The sequence below is a fragment of the Mugil cephalus genome, chromosome 13, assembly GCF_022458985.1.
Source record: "Mugil cephalus isolate CIBA_MC_2020 chromosome 13, CIBA_Mcephalus_1.1, whole genome shotgun sequence".
In the NCBI taxonomy this organism is placed as follows: domain Eukaryota; kingdom Metazoa; phylum Chordata; class Actinopteri; order Mugiliformes; family Mugilidae; genus Mugil; species Mugil cephalus.
Genome location: NC_061782.1, coordinates 21843101 through 21866194, shown reverse-complemented (window position 1 = coordinate 21866194; position 23094 = coordinate 21843101). Strand labels below are relative to the sequence as shown.

The following is a 23094-nucleotide window of genomic DNA, read 5'->3' as shown; positions in this document are numbered from 1 at the left end:
TCCCCTGAGGGAATCAAATCTAAGGTCCTGAATTTCAATAAGATCAATAAGAGACATTCATTTTAGTGTCCGGAGTATTGATCCCGTTCTGAAGTGTTCTTATCTTGCATCCATAGGGAATCCAGAGGTCAAAGATCAGATACAGAGCAACAAACTGTACCTAATAGGGATTCAGTGGTTTATTCAGGCGTATTTCCACTGAGTAGATGTCTACCATCTGGAAGACATTACTTAGAGCTGTAATTCTGTCCCAGCTGTCATTGGGCGAGAACTGGGGTACACCCTGGACAAGTCGCCGGTCCATCTTATCAACCAAAGATTTTCCAACCCCCCTGCAATGCGTGGACCCCCCTGTTGAAGACCTGTGTTCTAATAGATTCCTGACAGTTTTGCCCTTACATGCACACAGTCTTCCCAGGATTAGTAGACAATAGACCATTTATTTTTGACATGAGTAGATGTCTACCATCTGGAAGATATTACTTAGACCTGTGGTTCTGCTGATTATTAGTTACTTAAACAATACCATTTTACTTTAAAAATGTAAAACCATACAAAAATACCCGTGGTGTTACAAGGAATATTGAGGTACAACTTGAAGCTGAAAGGTTAAAATAATACAGACAGAGAGTGCTGGGGGACGTCAGGGGTTAATGTTATTCTCCACGGGACAAGTGTTTACCAAAGCGTTTAATACATAAAAAAACTACAACCACAGCTTCACAAATGTAATTTTCTACCTGATTGAGAAACCACTCACCAGGAACATGGCCCTATCTCCACTATATTCCCTTCATTAGGAGGAAAATCAAAAACATCACTTCTCATAGATGCCTTGGGGATTGCCATTCAGCTTCAATGAAAAGATAAAAGACCATGTTCACTTTTTTAGTCATAAGCCTCACTACAATGAATATCCAGTGGGAGAAAGTTCACAGTTATCTTTGTAGTGTCTCACACATCAAAAGGTGGACAGACAGATGGAAAACTACTAAACTAAGCACCTTAACTAACACTTTTGATCTGGTTTGATTTTCAGGTCTTTCCAGGTAACAGCAATGCAGACAGTGTGGTCCAGCACAAGCTCCAGCACACTGTGATCGCCCGCTACGTCCGTCTGATTCCTCTGGACTGGAATCCCAATGGTAGGATTGGACTCAGGCTGGAGACATATGGATGTCCTTACAGTAAGTTTTGCCTTTTTTTTTACTCATGGCATTGACTTAAAAGATTTCACTGACCGCTTATTCACTCCTTGAGACAATGAGTGTTATTTTAAAAAGTTGACTGATGGGACTACATTCACTGACCGCTACACTCTCACTCACTGCATGGGCAAATTAGCCAAAGCAGGACATAAACCGGCCAAAGTCTGGTCTGTCAGAGAGTCGTTGATGATTGTCTAACTGGCAGTGGCTGGTGTCTGATAAACTTGAAGTTAGTGTTTTTCCTTATTTGGTTTTGCCCCCAAAAATACAGCAAAATTACATTTTCCAGGTTGACAGTGAAAGTTTTTTTCATTAAGCTTCCCTCTGTTTTATCTCCCACTAACGCTGTGACGTCACAGCGAGGCCATGAAGGGGTATTTTGTGTCTGGAACCAGATGTTGGTCATGGCGTCTTTGGGAGCTGTGGGTTGAGGGGAGGGGCCTCTGTGGATCAGTTTGAGGCATGGGGAGTTCAGAAACAGAGTCAACAGTTTGGACTATCTTTCATGTTTTTTTTTCTTTAGCTGTTCTTAAACAGTTTCTGTGAATGCCACAATCTCCTGCTGGGGATGATGGTGCTTGGTCAGCAACAATGTTTACTTGGGAGGTATGTGTCTAAATAAAAAATATGTGCAAATAAGTGCAGAACTAGATTTCTCAGCAAAACATTGCATTGAAACAAGATTATTAATGTTATTCCCCTCATCGGTCATTGAAGACAGCAGGTGAGAAATAGTCAGTTCAATCAAAAACAGAGAGGGAAAGTATGGATAGACGTTTGGATTTTGGTCAGACTGAAACACAGTCTAATGCGTTTCTTAAATCACATCTAACAGCACATTTGTCATTTGTTACTTTTCTGTGCATTAATTTTTCATTTTCTGTAACTTTTCCTCTTGGCATGGGAGCCGATCCCAGCTGTCTTTGGGCGAGAAGTGGGGTACACCCTGGACAAGTCCATTGCAGGACTAACACAGATAGACAGACAACCATTTACATTCACACCAGAATCACCAGTTCACCTAACAAGCATGTCTCTAACTGGAGAGAACCCACGCAGCCACAGCGAGAACATGCAAACTCCACACAAGAAGGTCCCAGGGACTATTAACCTATGATAAAAAAAATAATTGACAGATTCAATTTATAACTTACACATATGTAAATGTAGTCATATGGCAGTGGGCTGCACCGTTAGCTTCTCTTCTGCTAATATTGCAGCGGGATTTCTCCTGGGAACTGAATAGGCTCTGGCCATTTGCGGGGAACCTGACAGCGTCAGCGTGTGGCCTTATGATTGGCTTAGCAGCGATAGGGGCGGGGCCTTCTTTGTACAGGAGTCTTCAGTTGACAGGTCTAGTGTGGCGCTCCGTGTGAAAAGGTGCGCTGTTGAGACAGCTCCTGTATCTGAATGAATGAAGTGCTGACTGAAAAATAATGTCCTCCATTTATCCCTTGGACGATGTATAAGAAAAAATAAAATGTTGAAGACCTATGTTCTAACAGATTCCTACCAGTTTTGTCTTTACATGCACACATAGTCTCCCCAGGATTAGTAGACAATAGACCATTTATTTTTGACATCTGTCCGCCACAGCTCTCTATTAGCAGCAGCATAGATTCTCCTCAGTGTGTGTTGGGTGTCTCTTTAAATTCTGGTTTTAACAGCCACAGCATCCTCACTGAGACGCATCTGTACAAATCTGACTGGAAACACAATTTAAACCACCAAATGTAGTCTGTAAAAAACATCAGTAAAAAAAATCTCCAACCATTATAAATACCCTTTTTTGGGCTAGCAATCTGAACAATGTATAACTCCCCACTGTCTACTGTTCATCTGAGAAGGTTTCATCATATTACATGAATATAGATAGAAATAAGATGCCTCTGATGTCTTCTGCACTGTTCTGCACAGACCTTTTATAAAATTTAGTAAACCACATAAAAAAAAACGACAACAACGAAAATAAAACTATATAAAATAAAATGACAAATACTAAACTAAATCTAAAACAACTATTGTGCAACGTAGGTTGTACACAAATATAAGTAGATTCTTTAGTGTTAGAAGTGTCTAAGTTTGTTGGTTTAACTCAAATAAATTGGCTTTAATTAGACTCAGAGGAAGTTGGCATCTTTGTCAGCTGCAGAGTTTCACATGCACCGGATGCAATAATTGCCACACCTCAGCTGACATGTCTAATTTGATGCTTCAATAGCGACACTGTAAGCCAGAGACACCGCTTGCGTCAGCACCACCACCAAGAGAGAGAATCTTAGCGTATAATTTTCTTTAAAGTGACATGAAAGGTGCTCCACGGTTATTAACCCATCTTCCGTCAGACATCAGCCAAAATGCTAGCTTCCCATTTTACATTTTACTTATGTTTCATCACTCACTCTCTTTTAGAAAACCTGTATTTACATTATGATCGGACCATAACATAGGCATATTTGGTCATTCTTGAAACACAGCCGTAAATTGCAATGGAGACAAATTAAATTAATATCAAAATAGAATTAAATATAATTTTATGTCTAGATATGCATAGGGTTTACATTACGTGTCATGTTTAAAGTAACTCTTTAAGACTAATTACAGGTAAAACTAAATAAACAAATCACACATACACACATTTAAGAAGAAACAGCCTTGATTGTGAGTGACTTTGGTGAAACATTTTTTCACTCCTTGAATGACTGATGACTGGTTTTAGCATCTCCATAACACAGAATGGGTCTTCTGAGGGTGTCCTGTGGTGTCTGGCAACAGAATATTGTTAGAGGGGGGTTGAGGGGAGGGGTCTCTGTAAATCATCCCACAGATACTTGATCAATTTGAGATCTAGAGAATTTGGAGGCCAGGTCAACATCTTGTGCTGTTCTTCATGTTTTAATGAGTTGATAGTCTTTTGAGGCTGCATCCTGCTGGGGATGTCTGCTACCATCAAAGAGTGTCATTGCTATGGGGTGGGGGTGTCTGATCTGATCTGGGTGGTAAGTGTATGTATATATCATTTTATGGATAATTTTTCTGATGATGATCTTTTATAAGTCCTGTCGGTAACACTTTCTATGAAGGTTGTATTTATAATGCCCTATGAATGCACTCATAATGTTTTATAAGGTGTCTATAAAGCATTGTAATGGTCATTATTACCATCTATACATATTCACAAGTCGTTATAACCAACTTCATGATGCATTATGACAACTGGTTATGAATGATTATAATTTTAATCTGAATAGTGCATTATAAATATGTCAATATCTGCCTAGTCACTTGTTAATGTTATGATGCATCATAACTACTTTGCTTTGCTAAATGTGCATAGTGATGCATAATGAGTTTTGACTTCGCCTATAGTGCTTTATATCTGTAGTTATAAGTATATGTAATAAAGTTATAATAATGTATACATCTCTCTACAGCACACATTTATGAACAGCTATGCAATATCATAAGTGCTATTTGTCAGCGCTAAGTAAAGTGACAAGAATATGACACTATTGTTAACAGACATAAGTTACTATGAGTAATTAAAAGGTGCAATGAACTAAGTCCTGAGTCTGGCATCTTTACCCCATATGCACAATGTTAATATCATAGGTATTATTTGTCAGCTTTAGGTAAATTAGTGCAAATGAGGTGTTGTGGATATAAGACTATTATAAACAAATATGAGGCACAATGAAATGAGAGCCTGGACAGTAAAGACAAAAGGAATGCATTTAGTTCACTTTATTTTCATTTAAACCAACACACATAATCAGAATGATTATCAATGTTCTGAGCAAATTAAACAAACACATGAAACAGGCCACAAAAGTGGCACGGCGTGGTCCTAGAGATGTGGCTCTTAAAAGTGCCTTTGGGTTGGTGAGGTGATTCAGGGTCAGAGGTCAGGAGATGGTTTGACAGCAACTACAAGAAGAACAGGGGAAAATCTTTAGTGCTCTACCTGGGTTTGTTTTTATGCAGAAAGGTTTGAATGAAAACACATAAGCAGATCACGTTTTTTTGTTTAAAGCAGCCTAATGAGACATTGTGTTACCGCATATCGTGCAGGCACCGCAGATTACCCGTAGATGGCTTAAGCTAGCTACACGAAAGTTACCAGACACGGCTAGTTTTAATTTACAAATTAGATCGTTTTCATATTCTTGCGTTTAATAATTGAAACCATTCGAAATCATTGCTTTAATATGTAAACGATGTGCTTCATGTAAGCAAAGTAAGACATTAGCTCACAAAACATTAGCAGGACAGACAGACAACCTACCTGTCCTGGAGAGGACTCAGCGGAGAAAGGAAAGAAAAGCCGCTTTCCGATAGAGTCAATGCTTTACGATAGTGGGAGGAGCTGGGGACGGAGGTGGGTGGGGTCTGAGGTCAGGGGTCATGGACTAAAGACTGACATTTCTACAATAATAATAATATAAATAAAAACGATATTAAAATAATATCTGACGGCATTCAATAAAGGCGGACATTTCTAGCGATCCTGTATAAGAGACCGATATAACAAATAACCATTAATTTTTTTTTTCGAATCTCAAAGTAGCGAATCCTGCAGCAAAATTGACGTTACATTAAAAACCGAAATAAGACCATTACAAATCTAGTCTAAATGAAATAAAATCAAACCTCTTCATTGCGCAGTGTCACATTGACAGTCGTCCTCACGAAATAACTTCCAATTGAAATACATCAGTTTGAAATTCGTTTTGAGCGGCATGAAAATTTGAGAAAAATCGGCAGGCACCAAACAATAGATACATTTTCATGACAGTTTCACATCCACCGTGACACCGCTTCTTTATAAAGGGTCGCTAGAAATGTCCGCGTTTATTGAATGCCATCAGATATTATTTTAATATCGTTTTTATTTATATTATTATTATTGTAGAAATGTCATTCTTTAGTCCATGACCCCTGACCTCAGACCCCACCCACCCACCTCCGTCCCCAGCTCCTCCCACTGTCGTAAAGCATTGACTGTATCTACTAATCGTAAAGCGGCTTTTCTTTCCTTTCTCCGCTGAGTCCTCTCCAGGACAGGTAGGTTGTCTCTCTGTCCTACTAGTGTTTTGTGAGCTAATGTCTTACTTTGCTTACATGAAGCACATCGTTTATATATTAATGCAATGGTTTTGAATGGTTTCAATCATTAAACGCAAGATAATGAAAACGATCTAATTTGTGAGTTAAAAATAGCCGTGTCTGGTAACTTTCGTGTAGCTAGCTTAAGCCACCTGCGGGTAATCTGCGGTGCCTGCACGATATGCTGTAACACAATGTCTCATTAGGCTGCTTTAAACAAAAAAACGTGATCTGCTTATGTGTTTTCAATCAAACATTTCTGCATAAAAAAGCAAACCCAGCTAGAGCACTAAAGATTTGCCTCTGTCCTGACCTCTGACCGTGAATCACCTCACCAACCCAAAGGCACTTTTAAGAGCCACATCTCTAGGACCACGCCGTGCCACTTTTGTGGCCTGTTTCATGTGTTTCATGTGTTTGTGTAATGTGCTCAGAGCGTTGATAATCATTCTGATTATGTGTGTTGGTTTAAATGAAAATAAAGTGAACTAAATGCATTCCTTTTGTCTTTACTGTCCAGGCTCTCATTTAATTGTGCCTCATATTTGTTTATAATAGTCTTATATCCACAACACCTCATTTGCACTAATTTACCTAAAGCTGACAAATAACACCTATGATATTAACACTGTGCATATGGGGTAAAGATGCCAGACTCAGGACTTAGTTCATTGCACCTTTTAATTACTCATAGTAACTTATATATGTTAATAATAGTGTCATATTCTTGTCACTTTACTTAGCGCTGACAATTGGCACTTGATGATATTGCATAGCTGTTTATAACTGTGTGCTGTAGGGAGATGTATACATTATTATAACTTTAATACATATACTTATAACTACAGATATAAAGCACTATAGGAAAAGTCAAAACTCAATATGCATCACTATACACATTTAGCAAAGCAAAGTAGTTATGATGCATCATAACATTAACAAGTGACTAGGCAGATATTGACATATTTATAATGCACTATTCAGATTAAAATTATAATCATTCATAACCAGTTGTCATAATGCATCATGAAGTTGGTTATGACGACTTGTGAATATGTGTAGATGGTAATAATGACCATTATAATGCTTTATAGATATCTTATAAAACATTATGAGTGCATTCATAGGGCATTATAAGTATAACCTTCATAGAAAGTGTTAGCGTTCTGTCAATAACTGACCTTTCACAAAGCTTTTATCTTTTAACTTCAAAATATCAAATCTAGGCATAGACGTTTTTCACTTTCAAGTGTGTCCTTCATCTGAGTAATGCGTGCTTCTGTGGTTTTTCAGTCTCAGACGTGGTGAGCTTCAATGGCCACAGCAGCCTTCTCTACAGACTGGGTCCCAGGTCGAGGCAGATATCCAGTGGAAGCATCTCCCTGTCATTTAAAACCCTGAGGAACTCTGGGACTCTACTTCACGCACAGGGACAGAGCGAGCACAGCCTCACCCTGCGGCTAGAGAAAGGAAATCTCCTGTTGTTGTTCAGAAAAGGTAAGGACCAAGCCGCGATTAAACGCAATAAAAACGGATTTTATCACCGTAGTGAACAACAGTAAAACACGAATATGTGAAGTTATTTCGTCACTGACGTTATGAAATTGAATTGTTTTCCAACCTTGGCCTGTTCACTTTCACATCCATCCTCTCATCTCATCTTCCGTACCGCTTAATCCTCACTAGGGTCGCAGGGGTTGCTTGAGCCTATCCCAGCTGGCATCGGGCAAGAGTAGGGGTACACCCTGGACAGGTCACCAGCCTATTGCAGGGCTAACAAAGACACAAACAACCATTCGCACTCACACGCACACCTATGGTCAATTTAGAGTCACCAGTCAACCTAACGAGCATGTCTTTGGCGGAGGCCAGGAGCAATTTTACAGGCCTCACTAGCTTACTGTATGTAATTGTAGGGAGATGGTTTTTATTCTGCTTTGCTAAGCTCACCTCTGGACTATTTTTTTTATAGAATTTTCTTTCTTCCTTTCCATAATTTTAGTCATGCATCTGTAGGACAACATTTTATTCCTTCCCTGACCCACTAGGAGGTGTTACTTCGTCAGACAGTCCATGATGGACAGGACTGTTGTTGTTTCCTTTGCAGATTTCTGAGACCATAAAACAAAGCCATAAAACAAGCTTTTAAGCACATTCACGTGCCAACGAACAAGGATTTAATACTTTTCACCAACAGGCACCAGAGATAAGAACAACCAGACTTTGCAGCGCCTGGACCACCTAGAGATAAAGATCGTAAATAAATTAAGAACTGAAGGATCTCTCCCTGACTAGAACTACAAACTACTAAATGTACACTTGTAACCAAAATTACAATGTTTAATCTATACTCAGCTTGTGATTTGTGTCAATTCACAGTTTTGTTGGTTTTTAAAACTCGAAATTTGGCGAAATTAGATGAAAGTATTTTTAATCATAAGTCTCTACCATGGAGCCATACTGCCATCCAGAGGCTAGTTAAAGAAATGTCTTTGGAATGTAATTTTAACAAGAATTACTTGTTATAGCGTTTTAATACTCTATATATAGCTATATTATACAAAGCAAGACTGGTTAGCCTAGCCCAGATATGATCTACCTTTCCTTCTTCTTTATATTATTATTTACTTATATGAATTAGGATATTGAGGAAAGTAGTAGAAATTAATGAATGTTTCTGATAACGTGTTTTCATGCCAAAATGATGTTTCATTCATTGAAAGTGTTTGATTTCATGTCCGTCTCTCATCCCACGTCTGAATTTAACATTGTGAGAAGTCCAACCGTTAGTTAATACTCTCTCATGAAAGCACTGATATGTAAATCATCGAATGGCCCGAAGACCAGTGTCCTAACAAACACCCTGGAGAAGTGATAACCAGAGGCTGGTCAGCCTCAGTTCTCATTTTTTGTTCTTGTTCTGTTCTGGTCCTTGTGAGCTGGAAACAGATGATCCCTGACGCCTCAGACATGATGAGATTGATTAATTACTAATTATTTACATTGATCCAATATTGATTGATTAATTCTCACAGTGTATTCTAAATCTGTGGGTAGTGCCCCCTTTCAAAGAGTGCAGTTATTACACTTAATTGTTTAATAACTTATTTCCCCTACACCTCCATTTATTCTTTTGACTGTGTTTTTTGCCCTCTGCTCCTACTTTCTTCTGCCTTCTTTGCTGAAAGAGGGCCATTCAAATTCTCTGCTTGCCTCCTGGCTTACGTTTTATTTTGAAAAGCACGCATTTCCTTTCATACCTTCTTCAAACCATCTCCTTATGGAGTTGCCAGATGTCATAACAAAGTGTTATTTTGGTCAGCTTAAATGTCAGAGGGTTTTCATCTGTACACAAATTCAACTTCCTGGCTGTATGGCATAAAAAACTCTGAAGGAAGATGCAGAAGCATCTAACAGCGCTTCTTCAAAACAAATACTCACATTATTATGTATTTTTTTTGTTTGTTTGATTTTTTTAAGAACATATGAAGTTTATGAACTGAGCCAGATGAGTTCTTATTTTTCCCTTTTCACATTCAAATATAGTAAATCTGAATCTTGGACTTAATGCATTATTCATAGAAATTACAAAACTGCAACCATCACAGAGCAGTGTCAACAAAGTTAATTGTGTAGCAGCATCTCTTTCATCTTAGCAGCTACACAGAAATTAGACTTGGTCAGAGGTTTCTCAAGCTGTGAAGAAACCTATGACTGAGTGATTTGTTTCTGAGTTGTAGCCAGAAGCAGATTTGTTTGTTATTTTTCTGTTATTCTATTTTTTGTTATTTTTGTTTTGTTTGTTTTTTTCTAAACCTGTAACTTCTTTCTGCACACGGATGGATTTGAGAGCATTTAAGAACTGAATTCATTCATTCAGCTCTGTCACACAGATGCCAAATGACTTCATGAAACAATGAGCAAAGTTCAAATTTAATGAACAGATTCTCTTTGAACATTATCCAAAGTCTTGTGATGACCAAGAGGTGGGTCAAGGAACAGCCTTGGAGCAAATGATGCTGTGTCCCAGTTCAGATAGGGTAAAGAGACCTCCTGTATTTGTTAAGTTGTTATTTATTGTTTAGCACATAAACAATGGAACTTAGGAGGCAGATAAAACTGAAAAGAAGGGAAAAAAGGCAGGAATGGTTGCTGGTGAATCAATGAAAGTAATAAAACCAAAAAAGATCTAACATGCCCAACATTCTTCTTATCCACAAAATACAACAACAGAAATAAACTATGCCCCTTACACCAGCTACAGCAGTGGCACCCGTGCTCTTACAAATCTAACAAATGGTGGCTGACAAAGTGTGTGCAGAAGTAAAAGTTAACTGAGCCTTGCTCAGCACATCAGATGGTAACAAGCTCCCCAGTAAGCGATCTTCTGTTTACAACATGGCAAGTCCTGTATACAAAATGCCTGACATTCAAGTGGTAGAATTTACAAATTTCACATCGTGAAATGCACATCCTGTGAAGCATATGTAAATGTCAGACTTAATCAAAAATGTCCACTTGTGAAAAATATGGACTTTTTTGGTAACTCACTCTCAATAAATACAGCCCCATTTGAAGGCAAAAGACCACAAGTAACCATGAGGAAGAAACACTTTGGTTAACCTCCCCAAGCATTTGTTTGGAGTGCATCCTCATTTCTTTAAAATACGATTAAAAACTTTAGGTATTTGGGATTAGTAGTACCTAAGAAGTATAAAAAATAAGTCTCATCCTTGAACTGGAAGTAGCTTCTGGAAGAAAAAAATGATGTGGACACAGGGATTATTTCACTGTATATTACAATTTAGGTCACCAATATGCACCAAACTATAAAACAGTATATTTTAATGCAAAAGCAGAATTGGGAAAGTTGAAATCCCAATGTCCTCAAACATGTCCTTGTGAATTTGTTAAATGTTACCTCATATCAAACTGTAAAAGTTAATAAGAATAAAGAAACAAGCGTATTGACCCTTTGTTACCAATACGTGGCAGACAAAAGTGTCTCATTATGAGGACAACAGGTCTAAATGAACACATAATGTCTTCATATGAGGACGCCGGGCCTCAGGAGCTTAAATCGCAGCCGCCTTGTGAAAGAAATGAGGGTCCCTTCAAACTAGTTTATCAATACCAAGTGAGCAAACTTTGAACTTGTGTACTTAACTGTCCAGTCCCAAGTCCACACAACTTACCTACCAATGCAACATTGATCAAAAGGTCACATCAGGAACATGTCCAGGTTTTTGGACCATATCAGATCAGAAGCATACTTTGGATTGGAATAGTACTTCCAGTGATTCCAACTGAACTGGGCAGTGACTGAAGACAACAAAGTACATAATAAAGGATTCTGCTGTTCCACTTGCAGAATGATCATACTGCATCTTCCCATCTGCAATGCACAGTTAAACTTGTCAAGCACTGAACTTACCGACTATGCAGGTCCAAGGTTTTTGGTGCTGACATTGATAAATGGCAATATAATTTATCTAAACCGAGAGAAGAAAGGCCATTGTATTTTATTTTTTAACAGCACCTATAACTAAAGCATGCATGTTTTTCTTGAATGTATCTGTTGCAGTATACAGTATATAGAGAGTGATCCAAGCACGGTGCAGCATCTCAGGAGCAGTTATGTTCAACCATTTTATCTGTTAAAGCCTTAAAAAGTTTCAAAGGTTTTACTGACTATTTGCATTAGTCTGTGGGAGTCTGCCCCCCCGCCCCATCATAGTAACCCGTTATGTTCATCCATTTACTCTAAGAACCTTTCAGCAACAGACTCTTAAGTTCCCCTCTGCTTGCCTGGAGCCGTCCAAACTGCTCGAATAAATGCACCGGCTTATTAAAATGTATGTGCTCTCTCCAAAAGCAGCCTGTTTCATCGCTGCTATACATTCATCAACATGTCAGGTTCTAGTTCTGAGGCTCACTGGCTCATAATTAAGCCCGGTTCTCTTTCTGGCACCGGAATGTTTTGTGAAATTAAATACGCCGGCGTCAGTGATCACTGAGCCTTGTGCCTTCTGGTCAAGCCTTTGTTGGGCAAAGAGAATAAAAGAGGAGGTATCAGAAAGGCAGTTAGGGCTTTTTTTCTTATAACATTGAAAAAATAGCCTGCTGTGTATAAATTATTTACGACAATATACATATGGAGCACTCACACTGCAGTTTCCTAAAGAACACAACTGCTTTGCTGACACTGATTTGCATGAACACGTATTTCATTCTACACATTTACACAAAGGCCACACCACAGGCTACAGCTGACTCATTCCAGTGAGCTGTTTGTCTCACATTGACAGACTGATTATTTGTGGATGGGTTTTGAATTGTTCTGCAGTTATTGTGAATGTGTCTAGAAATGTTGCTTATGTTCTCTGAATTTGAAATCTTAAAATGAAATAAGGATAAAGCCATGCGTACAAAAGCTTCATTTTTAGCATGTATTGCTTATCCACCCCAAAATAGATCAACAATAGGAAGAAAGCAAACATGCATTGCATATAAATCTAGCAGTTTCATTTCATCTTTTAAACTTCTCAAGTATGTCAGAAAATCCTTGTGCAGCTTGTCACGAGCAGGTTCAGAAGGTGTGCGTTACTTTACGCTTGTGTTGACTGATTGTGCTTGCTGTCTCAGTCATTTAAGCTGAATGAAATAAAAGATACTGAAACAATTACAGCAGTCTGTCATCTGATAAGACCCGTCAGGGTGTTTCAACAAAATTAGATTCAGAGTCCCGATGCAGACGCAGACACCACATTATTAGGTGATGCTGCCTCGGGTAGCTGTCTGGAATCATCTAATTCAAGCAGCTGCACTGCAAAAAGTAAAAAGGCACTGAGGGACTTTTATCATCTTCTTGAATCTTAAAAACTGTTTCCTTTACAAAGAAAAAAAAAGGAAGGCTACATCGAATACTGAAAAGGGGAACTTCACACAAACTGTGAAACTGAAAGGGACTTACAGAATGAACATCATTTCCAGATCTGCTACACTGAAGCTCATTAGAATCACACCAACCACAGCCACAACACCTGAAGAGTTGAATTTTTTTTTTGCATGCGATACTCTGAAAAGGCCAAATGCTGGGCTAATACAGATGAATTTTTAAACTGAAGCTGAAGACCTACATTTTCAGACTGGCGTTTAATTCTGACTAGGGCAGTCTTGTCTTTAGTTGTATTTTATTATTCTTATCTTTTCCATTTTTCGTACTTCTGGAAGGTTTTAACACACCACTGTAGCACTTTCCAATTGTGTTTTTGTGTACTGTTTTTATGTTTTCCATGTATTGATTTCATGTGTTGTTTTGTGGCTTTGTTGTAAAGCACTTTGGGTATCCTTTGGTTATTGTAACAGGCTTCATAAATAAAACTTTGACTGATTTTGATTGAATATTTCTAAAATGGTGTGATAAGATATACAGTATGTGTATACATGCCTCAAAAAATCTACTTTTTTGACATGCGCAAAGTGGTTCTGCCTGCTGTAGAGTGACAAAGCTGCCAAAGATGTAACAGAAACACACACACAAAAAAGAATGCTTCTTTCTACAACATAATGGACAAACTGAATTCATTGCGCAGAACAAGATGGGCTGAGATGGACCCACGTTTTCAGTGTTGCTACTCGCATTGTTTCTAGCTTCATTCATCTTCTTAAATGGGTTTTTTGTTTTCCTGCTTCCATGATTTTGTCCTTCCTGGAACCTTCCCACTTCACTTGGGGTTTACAACACATGAGGCAAACATGGACTGTTATTCTGATCATTAGCAGGAATCCAGTGTCCCTGTAAACATACCAAGTGAGAGATAGACCAGTCACAACATCCCCCCAGTTTTGAAAGCACTCAAAGAACAAAAAAAAGAAAGAAAGAAAAACACACACAAACACCAGCAGAAGAAGACAGTGCTTGGACCCAGCAGTTTTAAAAAACACAACCTTTTTAAGGAGACAATGTTGTCACTGCTTGAACACACATTGCCTCCATTTCCCTGTTTTGTCCTCACTCTTTGGCATCGTGCAACATCAGTCTTCTGATCAATGATGATTAAGTATACATCACTCTCTCCTCACTCTTTACCTCTGGTCTCTCCCCCTGTCCTGCCAAGTGTCTGTCTGACAGATCAATGAAGATTGATTAATGAACACATTTAACTTAGTCTGGGTCTGTCTCCCTTTCTCATTCTCTGATTTTCTATCGTCTTCTCCCCATGCAGATAAAGTAGCCTCCTTTCAAACAATATCTAATTTATATTTAATGAGTGAGTGCATTTAGCTTCAGCTCTGTCTGTCTGCAGAAACTCTTCACTCTGCTGGCACTTCGGGGAGACAACCAGCAGCATTTCCTCTGTCATTTATTTATGCCTGCCAACCTCATTTCCTACCCCATTTAGCCTCATTGTATGTGTTGTCGTCTGCCTTTTTGGTTCTGTCTCAACTCTAGACTCATGTTTCTGTGAGATCATCCCCAGAGGAAAACTGTAACATGACTGTACTCAGATTCTCTTCACCCACTTTACCATCACATCACACTCTTCCTTTACCTCCCACACCCCAGGCAGGAGTTTGTCTCCTGGGAGTCAGCACCTTGTGTCTCTGGGCAGCCTGTTGGACGACCAACACTGGCACCATGTTGCAGTGGAGCACCACAGCGATCACCTCAACTTCACCGTGGATAAAAGCACACTGTGGGTGCAGATTCCACCAAACTTCACCCACTGGGATCATGATCAGGTGGGGACTTTGTGAAGAGCACACTGACACCTTCACACGTAACGTTAATGTTTCATGTAGAAACTTTTTGGACCTGTTTTCCATACAGATGAGCGTAGGAGCATTGCAAGCAGACCTTGGCTCTCAGATGTCATTCGGATCGAATCGAAATTTTCACGGCTGTTTGGAAAACCTTGTTTACAATGGCATGAACCTGGTAGACCTCGCTAAACATCGAGACCAGCGGGTTACTGTGAAGGTAAACTGCATCACCTTGTGCTTCTGAAAAGTTTGTTTGTTTATGCTCCAATGCCTCAGCGTAGAAATACTACAGTTATGACTAAAAGTCTTCAAAATGTCATCAAAAAGTACAAGATGCACAGAAAACACAGAACAAACAGCCAACATAATAAATAAAAATAGGCAAAAATACCATTATAAAACTAAGCTACTACATGTTTAAAGTATTCATGCTCTGTTGTAAAGTAACAAAAAACTCTTACTACTCCAGAGTTGACGTGAAGAACTTTTAAAGCCAGTCATGTTCTCATGGGATTCGATGTCTGAACAAACAATCTTAGATAGCAGGGGCAAACAAATGAAGACGTGGGTATGTTCTTGGCTTCTGGGTGTCAGTGATGACATAAACGTTTCATTTTACTTACACTGGTGAATGTGTGAGATGTCAGTTATTAATTTAATAGCACACGGCAAACATTTTCTTTATCTTGTCTATCATGACTTGTAAATATGTCCAACATGTATTTTGAAAGCTAATCAGCTTTCTTTTTTCTTTTTTTCCACCAAGGGCCACATACAGAAAAATGAACAAAAGGCAGGGACACTCAGGATTTTTGCAAAAAGAGTTGGCAGCTCAATTACTTCTTAGTCAGGATGGTGGATGAGGTGGGGGGAAGGAGGACATGGTGTAAATGGTTAAGGTGTATATTTCAAGCTAGCTCTGCATATAACTACTTGGACTTCTTACAACTGAATACAGTGGAATATATTTTTAACTCATTGTTACTGGTACCAGTGTTGTACTCAGTGATGCTTTGTACTGAAGAATGATTGGCAGACCGGGAGGAAGCTCGCTGGTTGAGATGCAGAAGATGGTTATTGTTTCTCAGTCTGTTTTTCTGTAATGCAAAGTCACTTATTGTCAACTAACTGCTAATAATAGTGATTATCAGCTGGTGGTGTCTGGGGAATCCATGCTTTCATTACATGCAACCGACAAGTCTTTAATTTGTTTCTAGACATTCTAACTTTGTTTTATTGGAAATCATCTGCAGCAGTACAGTATCTAAATTTACCAAGATAAAATGATAATAATGATAATAAAAGACAAAATGTGAAGTTACATAAACAAAATATACCTCAGAACCTTTAAAGGCTACAATTAAAGGACACTCATTAAAAATGTAAACCATGAGAAGTATGTCCCCTCATTTACTTCCCTTAACTGGAAATGTTGGCACATACTGTACCTCTTCCTGTGTGTTTGTGTCTGTGTGTGCAGGTGCTTCAGTTATCTGGACATTGCTTTAACTACCCCGCAAAGGGATTTGAATTTGATCAAGTGTCTGCGTGCTGCATGCTCAACTGAAAATAGAAACCCAGTATTCCCAAAAGGGGAACGTGGGCTGGTTTACTGCACTTACCACTTATCAGACTATAAGCCTACAGAAATGCCCCCAGTTCCTTGGCCGCAATCTTTCTCCCTCTTTCCTTGTCTGCCTCTCAACCCTGCTGCTCTCACATGCTTCATGCTTTCTGTAATAATTTTTCTCCCTCCATGTCTTTTCCCCGCTGCTCTCCTTCACCTGTCTCAGGGCGATTTGACCTTTTCATGCGTTGAACCCGTTTTTGTTGCCATGACGTTCACTGGCCCCCAGAGCTTCCTGTGGTTGCCAGGAGGGACAGATCCGTCATCAGTGGGCATGTCAGTGGGGCTTCAGTTTCGGACATGGAACAAAGCGGGCCTGCTGCTGACCTTTGATCTCCCAAAGCAAGGAGGCGCACTTTGGCTATACCTGAGCAAAGCCAGACTGCATGTACAGATCCTCAAACCTGGCAGAGCAGCACTCGAACTCAGCACAGGTCAGTCTGAATGTTGGATGTTCAAAGCACAGATGCATCAAAGCAGGAACTGACTTGTAACTCACTTGTATTTGCCTTAGACATGCAACCCAGCATAAAGAGGAGTATCTTGCATATTCAGAGTCACATCAGTATCAAGAACCCACACAGAAGACCCATCAACTGGTGGATCTATTTCTAAAGTAGTCTGTTTCCATCTGTCATCTTGATAGAAAGTCTTTGTACAGTATATTGAATTATTACCAGCTCCAGTAGCACTTTATTTGTAGCTGAGCCTGAATCCTGACCTCTGTGTTAAAAGGAAAGCAGTCACAGTGAATTTCCCTCCAGACATTTCTCTGTCACAATTACCTTCTCTTATTGACCCGCAACAGCTTTGACAACTCAGATTCACAGCCCATTTAGGCAGCGCAGAAATGTGTCCATCACCAGCTGCGGCAAATCACATACATATGTTTTGTGTATCTGTGTTCTCAGGTTCAGCTCTGAATGACGGTCAGTGGCACTCTGTAGATCTGATCTCAGCACGAGGACGTCTGACCGTCACAGTGGACGGAGACGAAGGAGCCACTGCTCACGCCAGCCCCTCGTTTCTTATCACCACGGGAGGTCGACTCTTTTTTGGTGGTGAGTGACTGGAAGGTCTTTGGTGGTGCTAATCTGTGAAGGCAGACATGCAGGGTGGAGGGTTTCTTCTGGGTTTGAACTGATGCTTTTCTCCCCTGTGCAGGCTGCCCTGCTGACAGGGACGGCCACGAGTGCACGAACCCCTTCAAAGCTTTCCAGGGCTGCATGCGCCTGCTAACGGTGGACGGCCAGCTGGTGGACTTGATCAAGGTTCAGCAGAGGCTGATGGGAAACCACAGTCACCTGCAGATCGATATGTGCGGCATCATCGACAGGTCAGGCATGAAAACACCATCTGATTTGTAACGTTTATATAAAGTCATTGACTTAATTAGCCGCTATGACAGAATAAGGTGTTTATATTAGCAAGCTGTCAGAAAACAGGGAACAACAATCTTAAAATGTGTGCTTTCGTTGTGCTCTTTATTTGTTGTTACTCTCCCTCTGATGGCTCTTTGACTGCTTTCCTGTGAAATAGTGTTGTGTTATTAAGCATCCGAAAAGGTGTTTCAGTTTCAGTGTCTCACAAAGTGTTTCCTTGCTAGGAAATCTCTTCATTTTTTGTCCTTTTAGTGTCCTTTTAGTGAAGCGTCCTTTCCTTCAGATTACCCCGTGTCTGTATGGACCGTTCTCGGGGAAAACAAACTATCCAGGACACACTCACACACATTTAGTGTTCAGTAGAGATCAGAGTGAAATATTGTCCGTGCCTGTTTCTGCTGATTGCTGCCAGTCATCATTTCTCTGGGTGCCTTGGATTTGATAGCCAATATAGCATTTTATAAGGATTTCATAGCCATATATGCATACGTGCTTAGGGGCTAAGAGGCTCATATTGTAGGTGGAAAATCCATTATTACCCCCTGACAGAATCACCATTCCAGACATTTCCCTATCGTCAAATACTGGAGAAAGCGTGGCCTCTAATACACCTCTATTCTCTTTCCGTATTGCCGAAAATGTCAAGCCAAGCTCCACTGTGTGAGTTTAATGTTGTGCGGTGTGTGAGCAATAGCACATTGCTCTCAGAACATGACATTGGACCTTTTTCCAAATCATTAGAGTCCACTGGTAAATGGCATACATATTATCCACAGAGCAGCTTATGTTTCAATAAAATGTCAACTTGAAAAATTGATTTACAACCCCTCACCTCCAACCCACAGAGCACTTTCCTGAAATGAGAGGTGGTTGAGTGATACAGGTATACCGAAAATACCCCAAAATAACCATGTCTTGACTTTGTTTTTAAGAAAGGCATCAGGGGTTTGCCGGGGGATAAAAAAAAATGTAGCAGATATAAATGACTATGCCTCTCTCCATTCTAACTCACTTCTAGTGAATGCAAAGACATTGTTGGTAAATTCCAAACTTCACCATGTGACAGGCCAGAATTTCATTCTGACTAAAAGATTAAAATACAGAATACTCAATGCAGTCACGATTCGCTGACCTCATTTCCACATGTTTACCCATTTGCGGCTGAGCACCTTCATCTCCTTTCTGACTCAATTCCTCCTTCCCTTTCTTCAGTCCCTCATGTGCCTCTAATTCTGCTTATCGGCATCTTAACTGGCTTCTCTCCCGTATCTCCTTCAAATTTTTCGTTTGTAACGTTTCTAACGTCCTGATTTTCTTGTCTTTCTTCTCTGCGATGTTGTGAATGCCACTGCTAGGGGGGAAAAAATTACCAGCAGTTCCCAGAGACGCGCTGATAAACAACAAATTCACCTGTATGAGTAAATGTCGCACGAATCAGATGACAAGAAGATTTCTTCTTTCTGTGTTTATGAGAGCAAAGAACTCACACACACATGACTACACATATTCACCACAGCTAGAAAGAAAGAAAGAAAGAAAGAAAGAAAGAAAGAAAGAAAGAAAGAAAGAAAGAAAGAAAGAAAGAACCAGCACTTCTGATTTGCTCCATGTAGACAAATGGATTAAAAAGTCTTAAGTTCACACTCTAACTAACCGTTGTGCTGCCTATGGTATTGTGCCATATATTACTGTAATCCAGATGATTAAAGGACACATAAAAAGCAATTGCAGCAGAATGTATTTCACTTCATGGCTTAACAGATCCAACTAAGTTTATTAATGGAGGGGATTCCAGAAATGAGTGGCTGAGGCATGAGAGGAGTCAAAGCGAAGGGTTGAATGGATGGAACGTGGAGACCAGAGATGATCTTGACAGCAGAGGAACTAAGAGTGAAGGGTCTCAGGAAGCTTTGGCTCCCACCTTTAGAATCCCCTAAGGGAATTTCTTCAGATTTATCTCGAATGTTAACTTAAACTCAAGCGAATGGCAATGTGCTGGTCAAAGTTCAAGGCGACTGTGACATCCTATTTTTGACTGACGATTGACGATTTTTAACTTTTGTTCAATTCCTTTGAGCCTTAACATCACAATGTACTGTATAGCATATAAGATACAGACGATCGGGGGGTTATTTCTAACCCTAATTTAATCATCATGGAAAACCTCTCCCTAACCTTACCTTGTTTGTTTTATGTGTATAATTTTAACTCTAAATTTAACTCATTATGTCTACAACATGCCAGTATTGTTTTAGAAATGTGTTCCTTTTCTATACTCTGTAGAATATTTGCATGCCCTCACCACCAAACTGGGTGTAGCCACACTATGAATATCTCACTAAGAAGTTCATCTTGCGGCATTGCATGCAAAAAGCTGAAGAAGAGTCATTGAGGAAGATGCAAATGAACATTGTTGGTTGTCTTTCTTAGGTGTTCTCCCAGTCACTGTGAACACGGAGGAAGCTGCAGTCAGTCATGGACCACTTTCCACTGTAACTGTTCCAACACTGGCTACAGTGGGGCCACTTGTCACAGCTGTAAGGACCTGACACATTGGTTTGTGGTTCAGTGCTCACAAACATGCACTGTGTGTGTCTGTGTGTGTGTTGTTCACATATGTCCTGTAAGCGTATGTGTCAGAAGGTCAAGCTGAGATCATACCTTTTTGCAGAGGTCACATGACTGTGCAAGCACTGTGAAGTGAGAATGTTACATGACTTGACTGTAAAAAAGTCCCAATCACTTTCAGCCATTTTTTTTTTCTTTTTTTTTACCAGAATGTAAGGATGTGAATTTTTGCAAAATGCTCTGCACAAATGTAGCATTTTGCCATAAAGACCCAAAATGTGCTTCTCTGGCAATCATCTGCTGAACCTAAAAATTACAGCTGACACGTTTCTACAGCACTTGAGCACTCAGCCTTCAGGTCGGAAGTGTCAAAGCTGAAATGTTTTCCTGGCTGTAATCACACATGTAACTAATGACTGAAAAAATCAGATAATGGAAGTTTTTCCTGTTTCACCAGATGTGGAGTTTCACAGAATTTTACACGCAGCTCAGCTCTTAGAGGACGGATGGAGATGTGATCCACAGTGTGTTTTTGTTTCGTTTGCAATTTAGGTTTTAGCTAGAATAATAGATCTGTTTACATTTACCATTTTTGATGATCCCAGATCCCAGCACGGACTGAACAACATCCCTTAAGTCAGAGTCCTTAAATAGAATAAAAAAAATAAAAAAAGAACATTAGGTTGAGGAGTAGTTTGTTTCTGAAACACAGTTTTATTGCTGAGAGCTAGTTGTACATTAGTAGTTGGGGAAACCGGTTTAGAAGGGCTTTGTCCAGAGAAAGAAACCATAATTTAGGTATTTATTATACCCATTCCTTTGGTTTATCTTTGTTTTTCTTTAAATCTACTGAAGGAGAGTGCTTTTGGAGTAAATTGATGCTTCTGTGTCGGGTCTACAGAATCAGAAAAACTTTATTTATCCCCAAGGGGCAATTAGGAGGGTGAAGAGCAGCACATTAAAAGAGCAAGAGACGAAATACACAAAGGCGGGCAGAGGATTGTGTGTAACGTCAGGCAACATGCCAGTGAGTATGAGTGGTGGCTGCAGCGGCAGTAATGAGACAGAAGTATCCAGTAAGGGTTGAGATGTGAAGTAGTATATATGATAAAAAACGGAAAATAGAAAATTCAGTGCAGCAATAAATAATGTGTGGCATGGATTAAATTAAAAACAAGCAAAGTAAACATGTCCAACATTTGATAAAACCAACACGAGCCACTCAGCTTCAGTCAGTCAAGTAGCTTTTGCCCTGCATATACCAAGTATAACAGATTCTCTTCATTCACTTCACAATGTGAACACAAGACGTGAGTCGAAGCACAGTCAAGGTCAGCCCCAAATGATGAAAAAACGACACTAAAGCAAATGACTCTCAGTTGAAAGGACACAAAATAAACATGATGATGATGATGATGATGATGATGATGGTGATGATGATGGTGATGATGATGATGTCTCTCTCCTCAGCAATATACGAGCAGTCCTGTGAGGCATACAAACACAAAGGCAACACATCGGGGTACTATTACGTAGACGTGGACGGCAGCGGGCCCATCAAGCCACAGCTAATTTACTGTAATATGACAGGTAGCTCACACACACACACACACACACACACACACACACACACACATCAAAACACCTCATGCAGGCACCCTAGTGTCCAGTCTCTCCCTCTCTCCCTTTCATCCTTCTTCTATTTCTGACAGTCCCGCTGAGTAAGGCTCCTCAAAGTTGAATTTCTCACACACACAAGCAAAAATTAAAAATTAAAAATGCATGCTCTTTCTTTTCTTCCCCTCCTTTCTTCTTTCCCTCCACCAGAGGACAACACGTGGACTGTGATCCAACACAACAACAGCGAGCTGACCAGAGTCCGAGCATCACAGGGCAGGAATCAGCATTCTGCTCACTTTGAGTATGCATCGGATGAGGAGCAGCTGGCGGCAATCATCAGCCAATCAGAGCACTGCGAACAGGAGCTTGCCTACCACTGCAGGAAGTCACGCCTCCTCAACACGCCAGGTGAGGCTTTTTGGCATTCTCTAACACCACATAGAAGAACTACAGAAACTCATTGCTAGATAAGGTGATCTCATGGGGATGTGGACTCCAGCTTCTGTGGCAACAGGCCATGATATGTGTCTGCAAGTTATCATGAAATTTGTTAGCACATTATAACATGATAGTAAGTCATCACGTTATCATGTGATAATGTGATAACAAGTTGTCATGTAATGACACAAAGCTGGTCTCCCCAGCATGATGTGCAGAAAGCCAAGAATGAGAGAAGATTTATAGTTAAACTTTGTATCCAGACTTCAGTTTCTTTCACCCAGTTAATGATCTTCATAATTAAGTCAGTCATTCTTCCACTAGCTCTCTCCTCACCACATTGCCAGCTGGCTGCATACCTAACGATCATCTGCCCAAC

At 39.8% G+C, this 23094-nt stretch overlaps 1 protein-coding gene across 2 annotated transcripts in view; it reads left to right on the top strand.

Moving 5' to 3' along the window:
* The window catches only part of LOC125018359 (contactin-associated protein-like 4), a 64271-nt gene that overhangs the window by 20836 nt on the left and 20341 nt on the right, over positions 1-23094 (top strand). For both annotated transcript variants that reach the window (XM_047602173.1, XM_047602172.1), the window contains exons 4-13: positions 1040-1187; positions 7608-7811; positions 14884-15059; positions 15148-15297; positions 16874-17141; positions 17619-17768; positions 17872-18043; positions 20520-20626; positions 22128-22247; positions 22485-22685. In XM_047602173.1, coding sequence (XP_047458129.1) covers positions 1040-1187; positions 7608-7811; positions 14884-15059; positions 15148-15297; positions 16874-17141; positions 17619-17768; positions 17872-18043; positions 20520-20626; positions 22128-22247; positions 22485-22685 — 1696 coding nt within the window. The remainder of the gene's footprint in view (positions 1-1039; positions 1188-7607; positions 7812-14883; positions 15060-15147; positions 15298-16873; positions 17142-17618; positions 17769-17871; positions 18044-20519; positions 20627-22127; positions 22248-22484; positions 22686-23094) is intronic.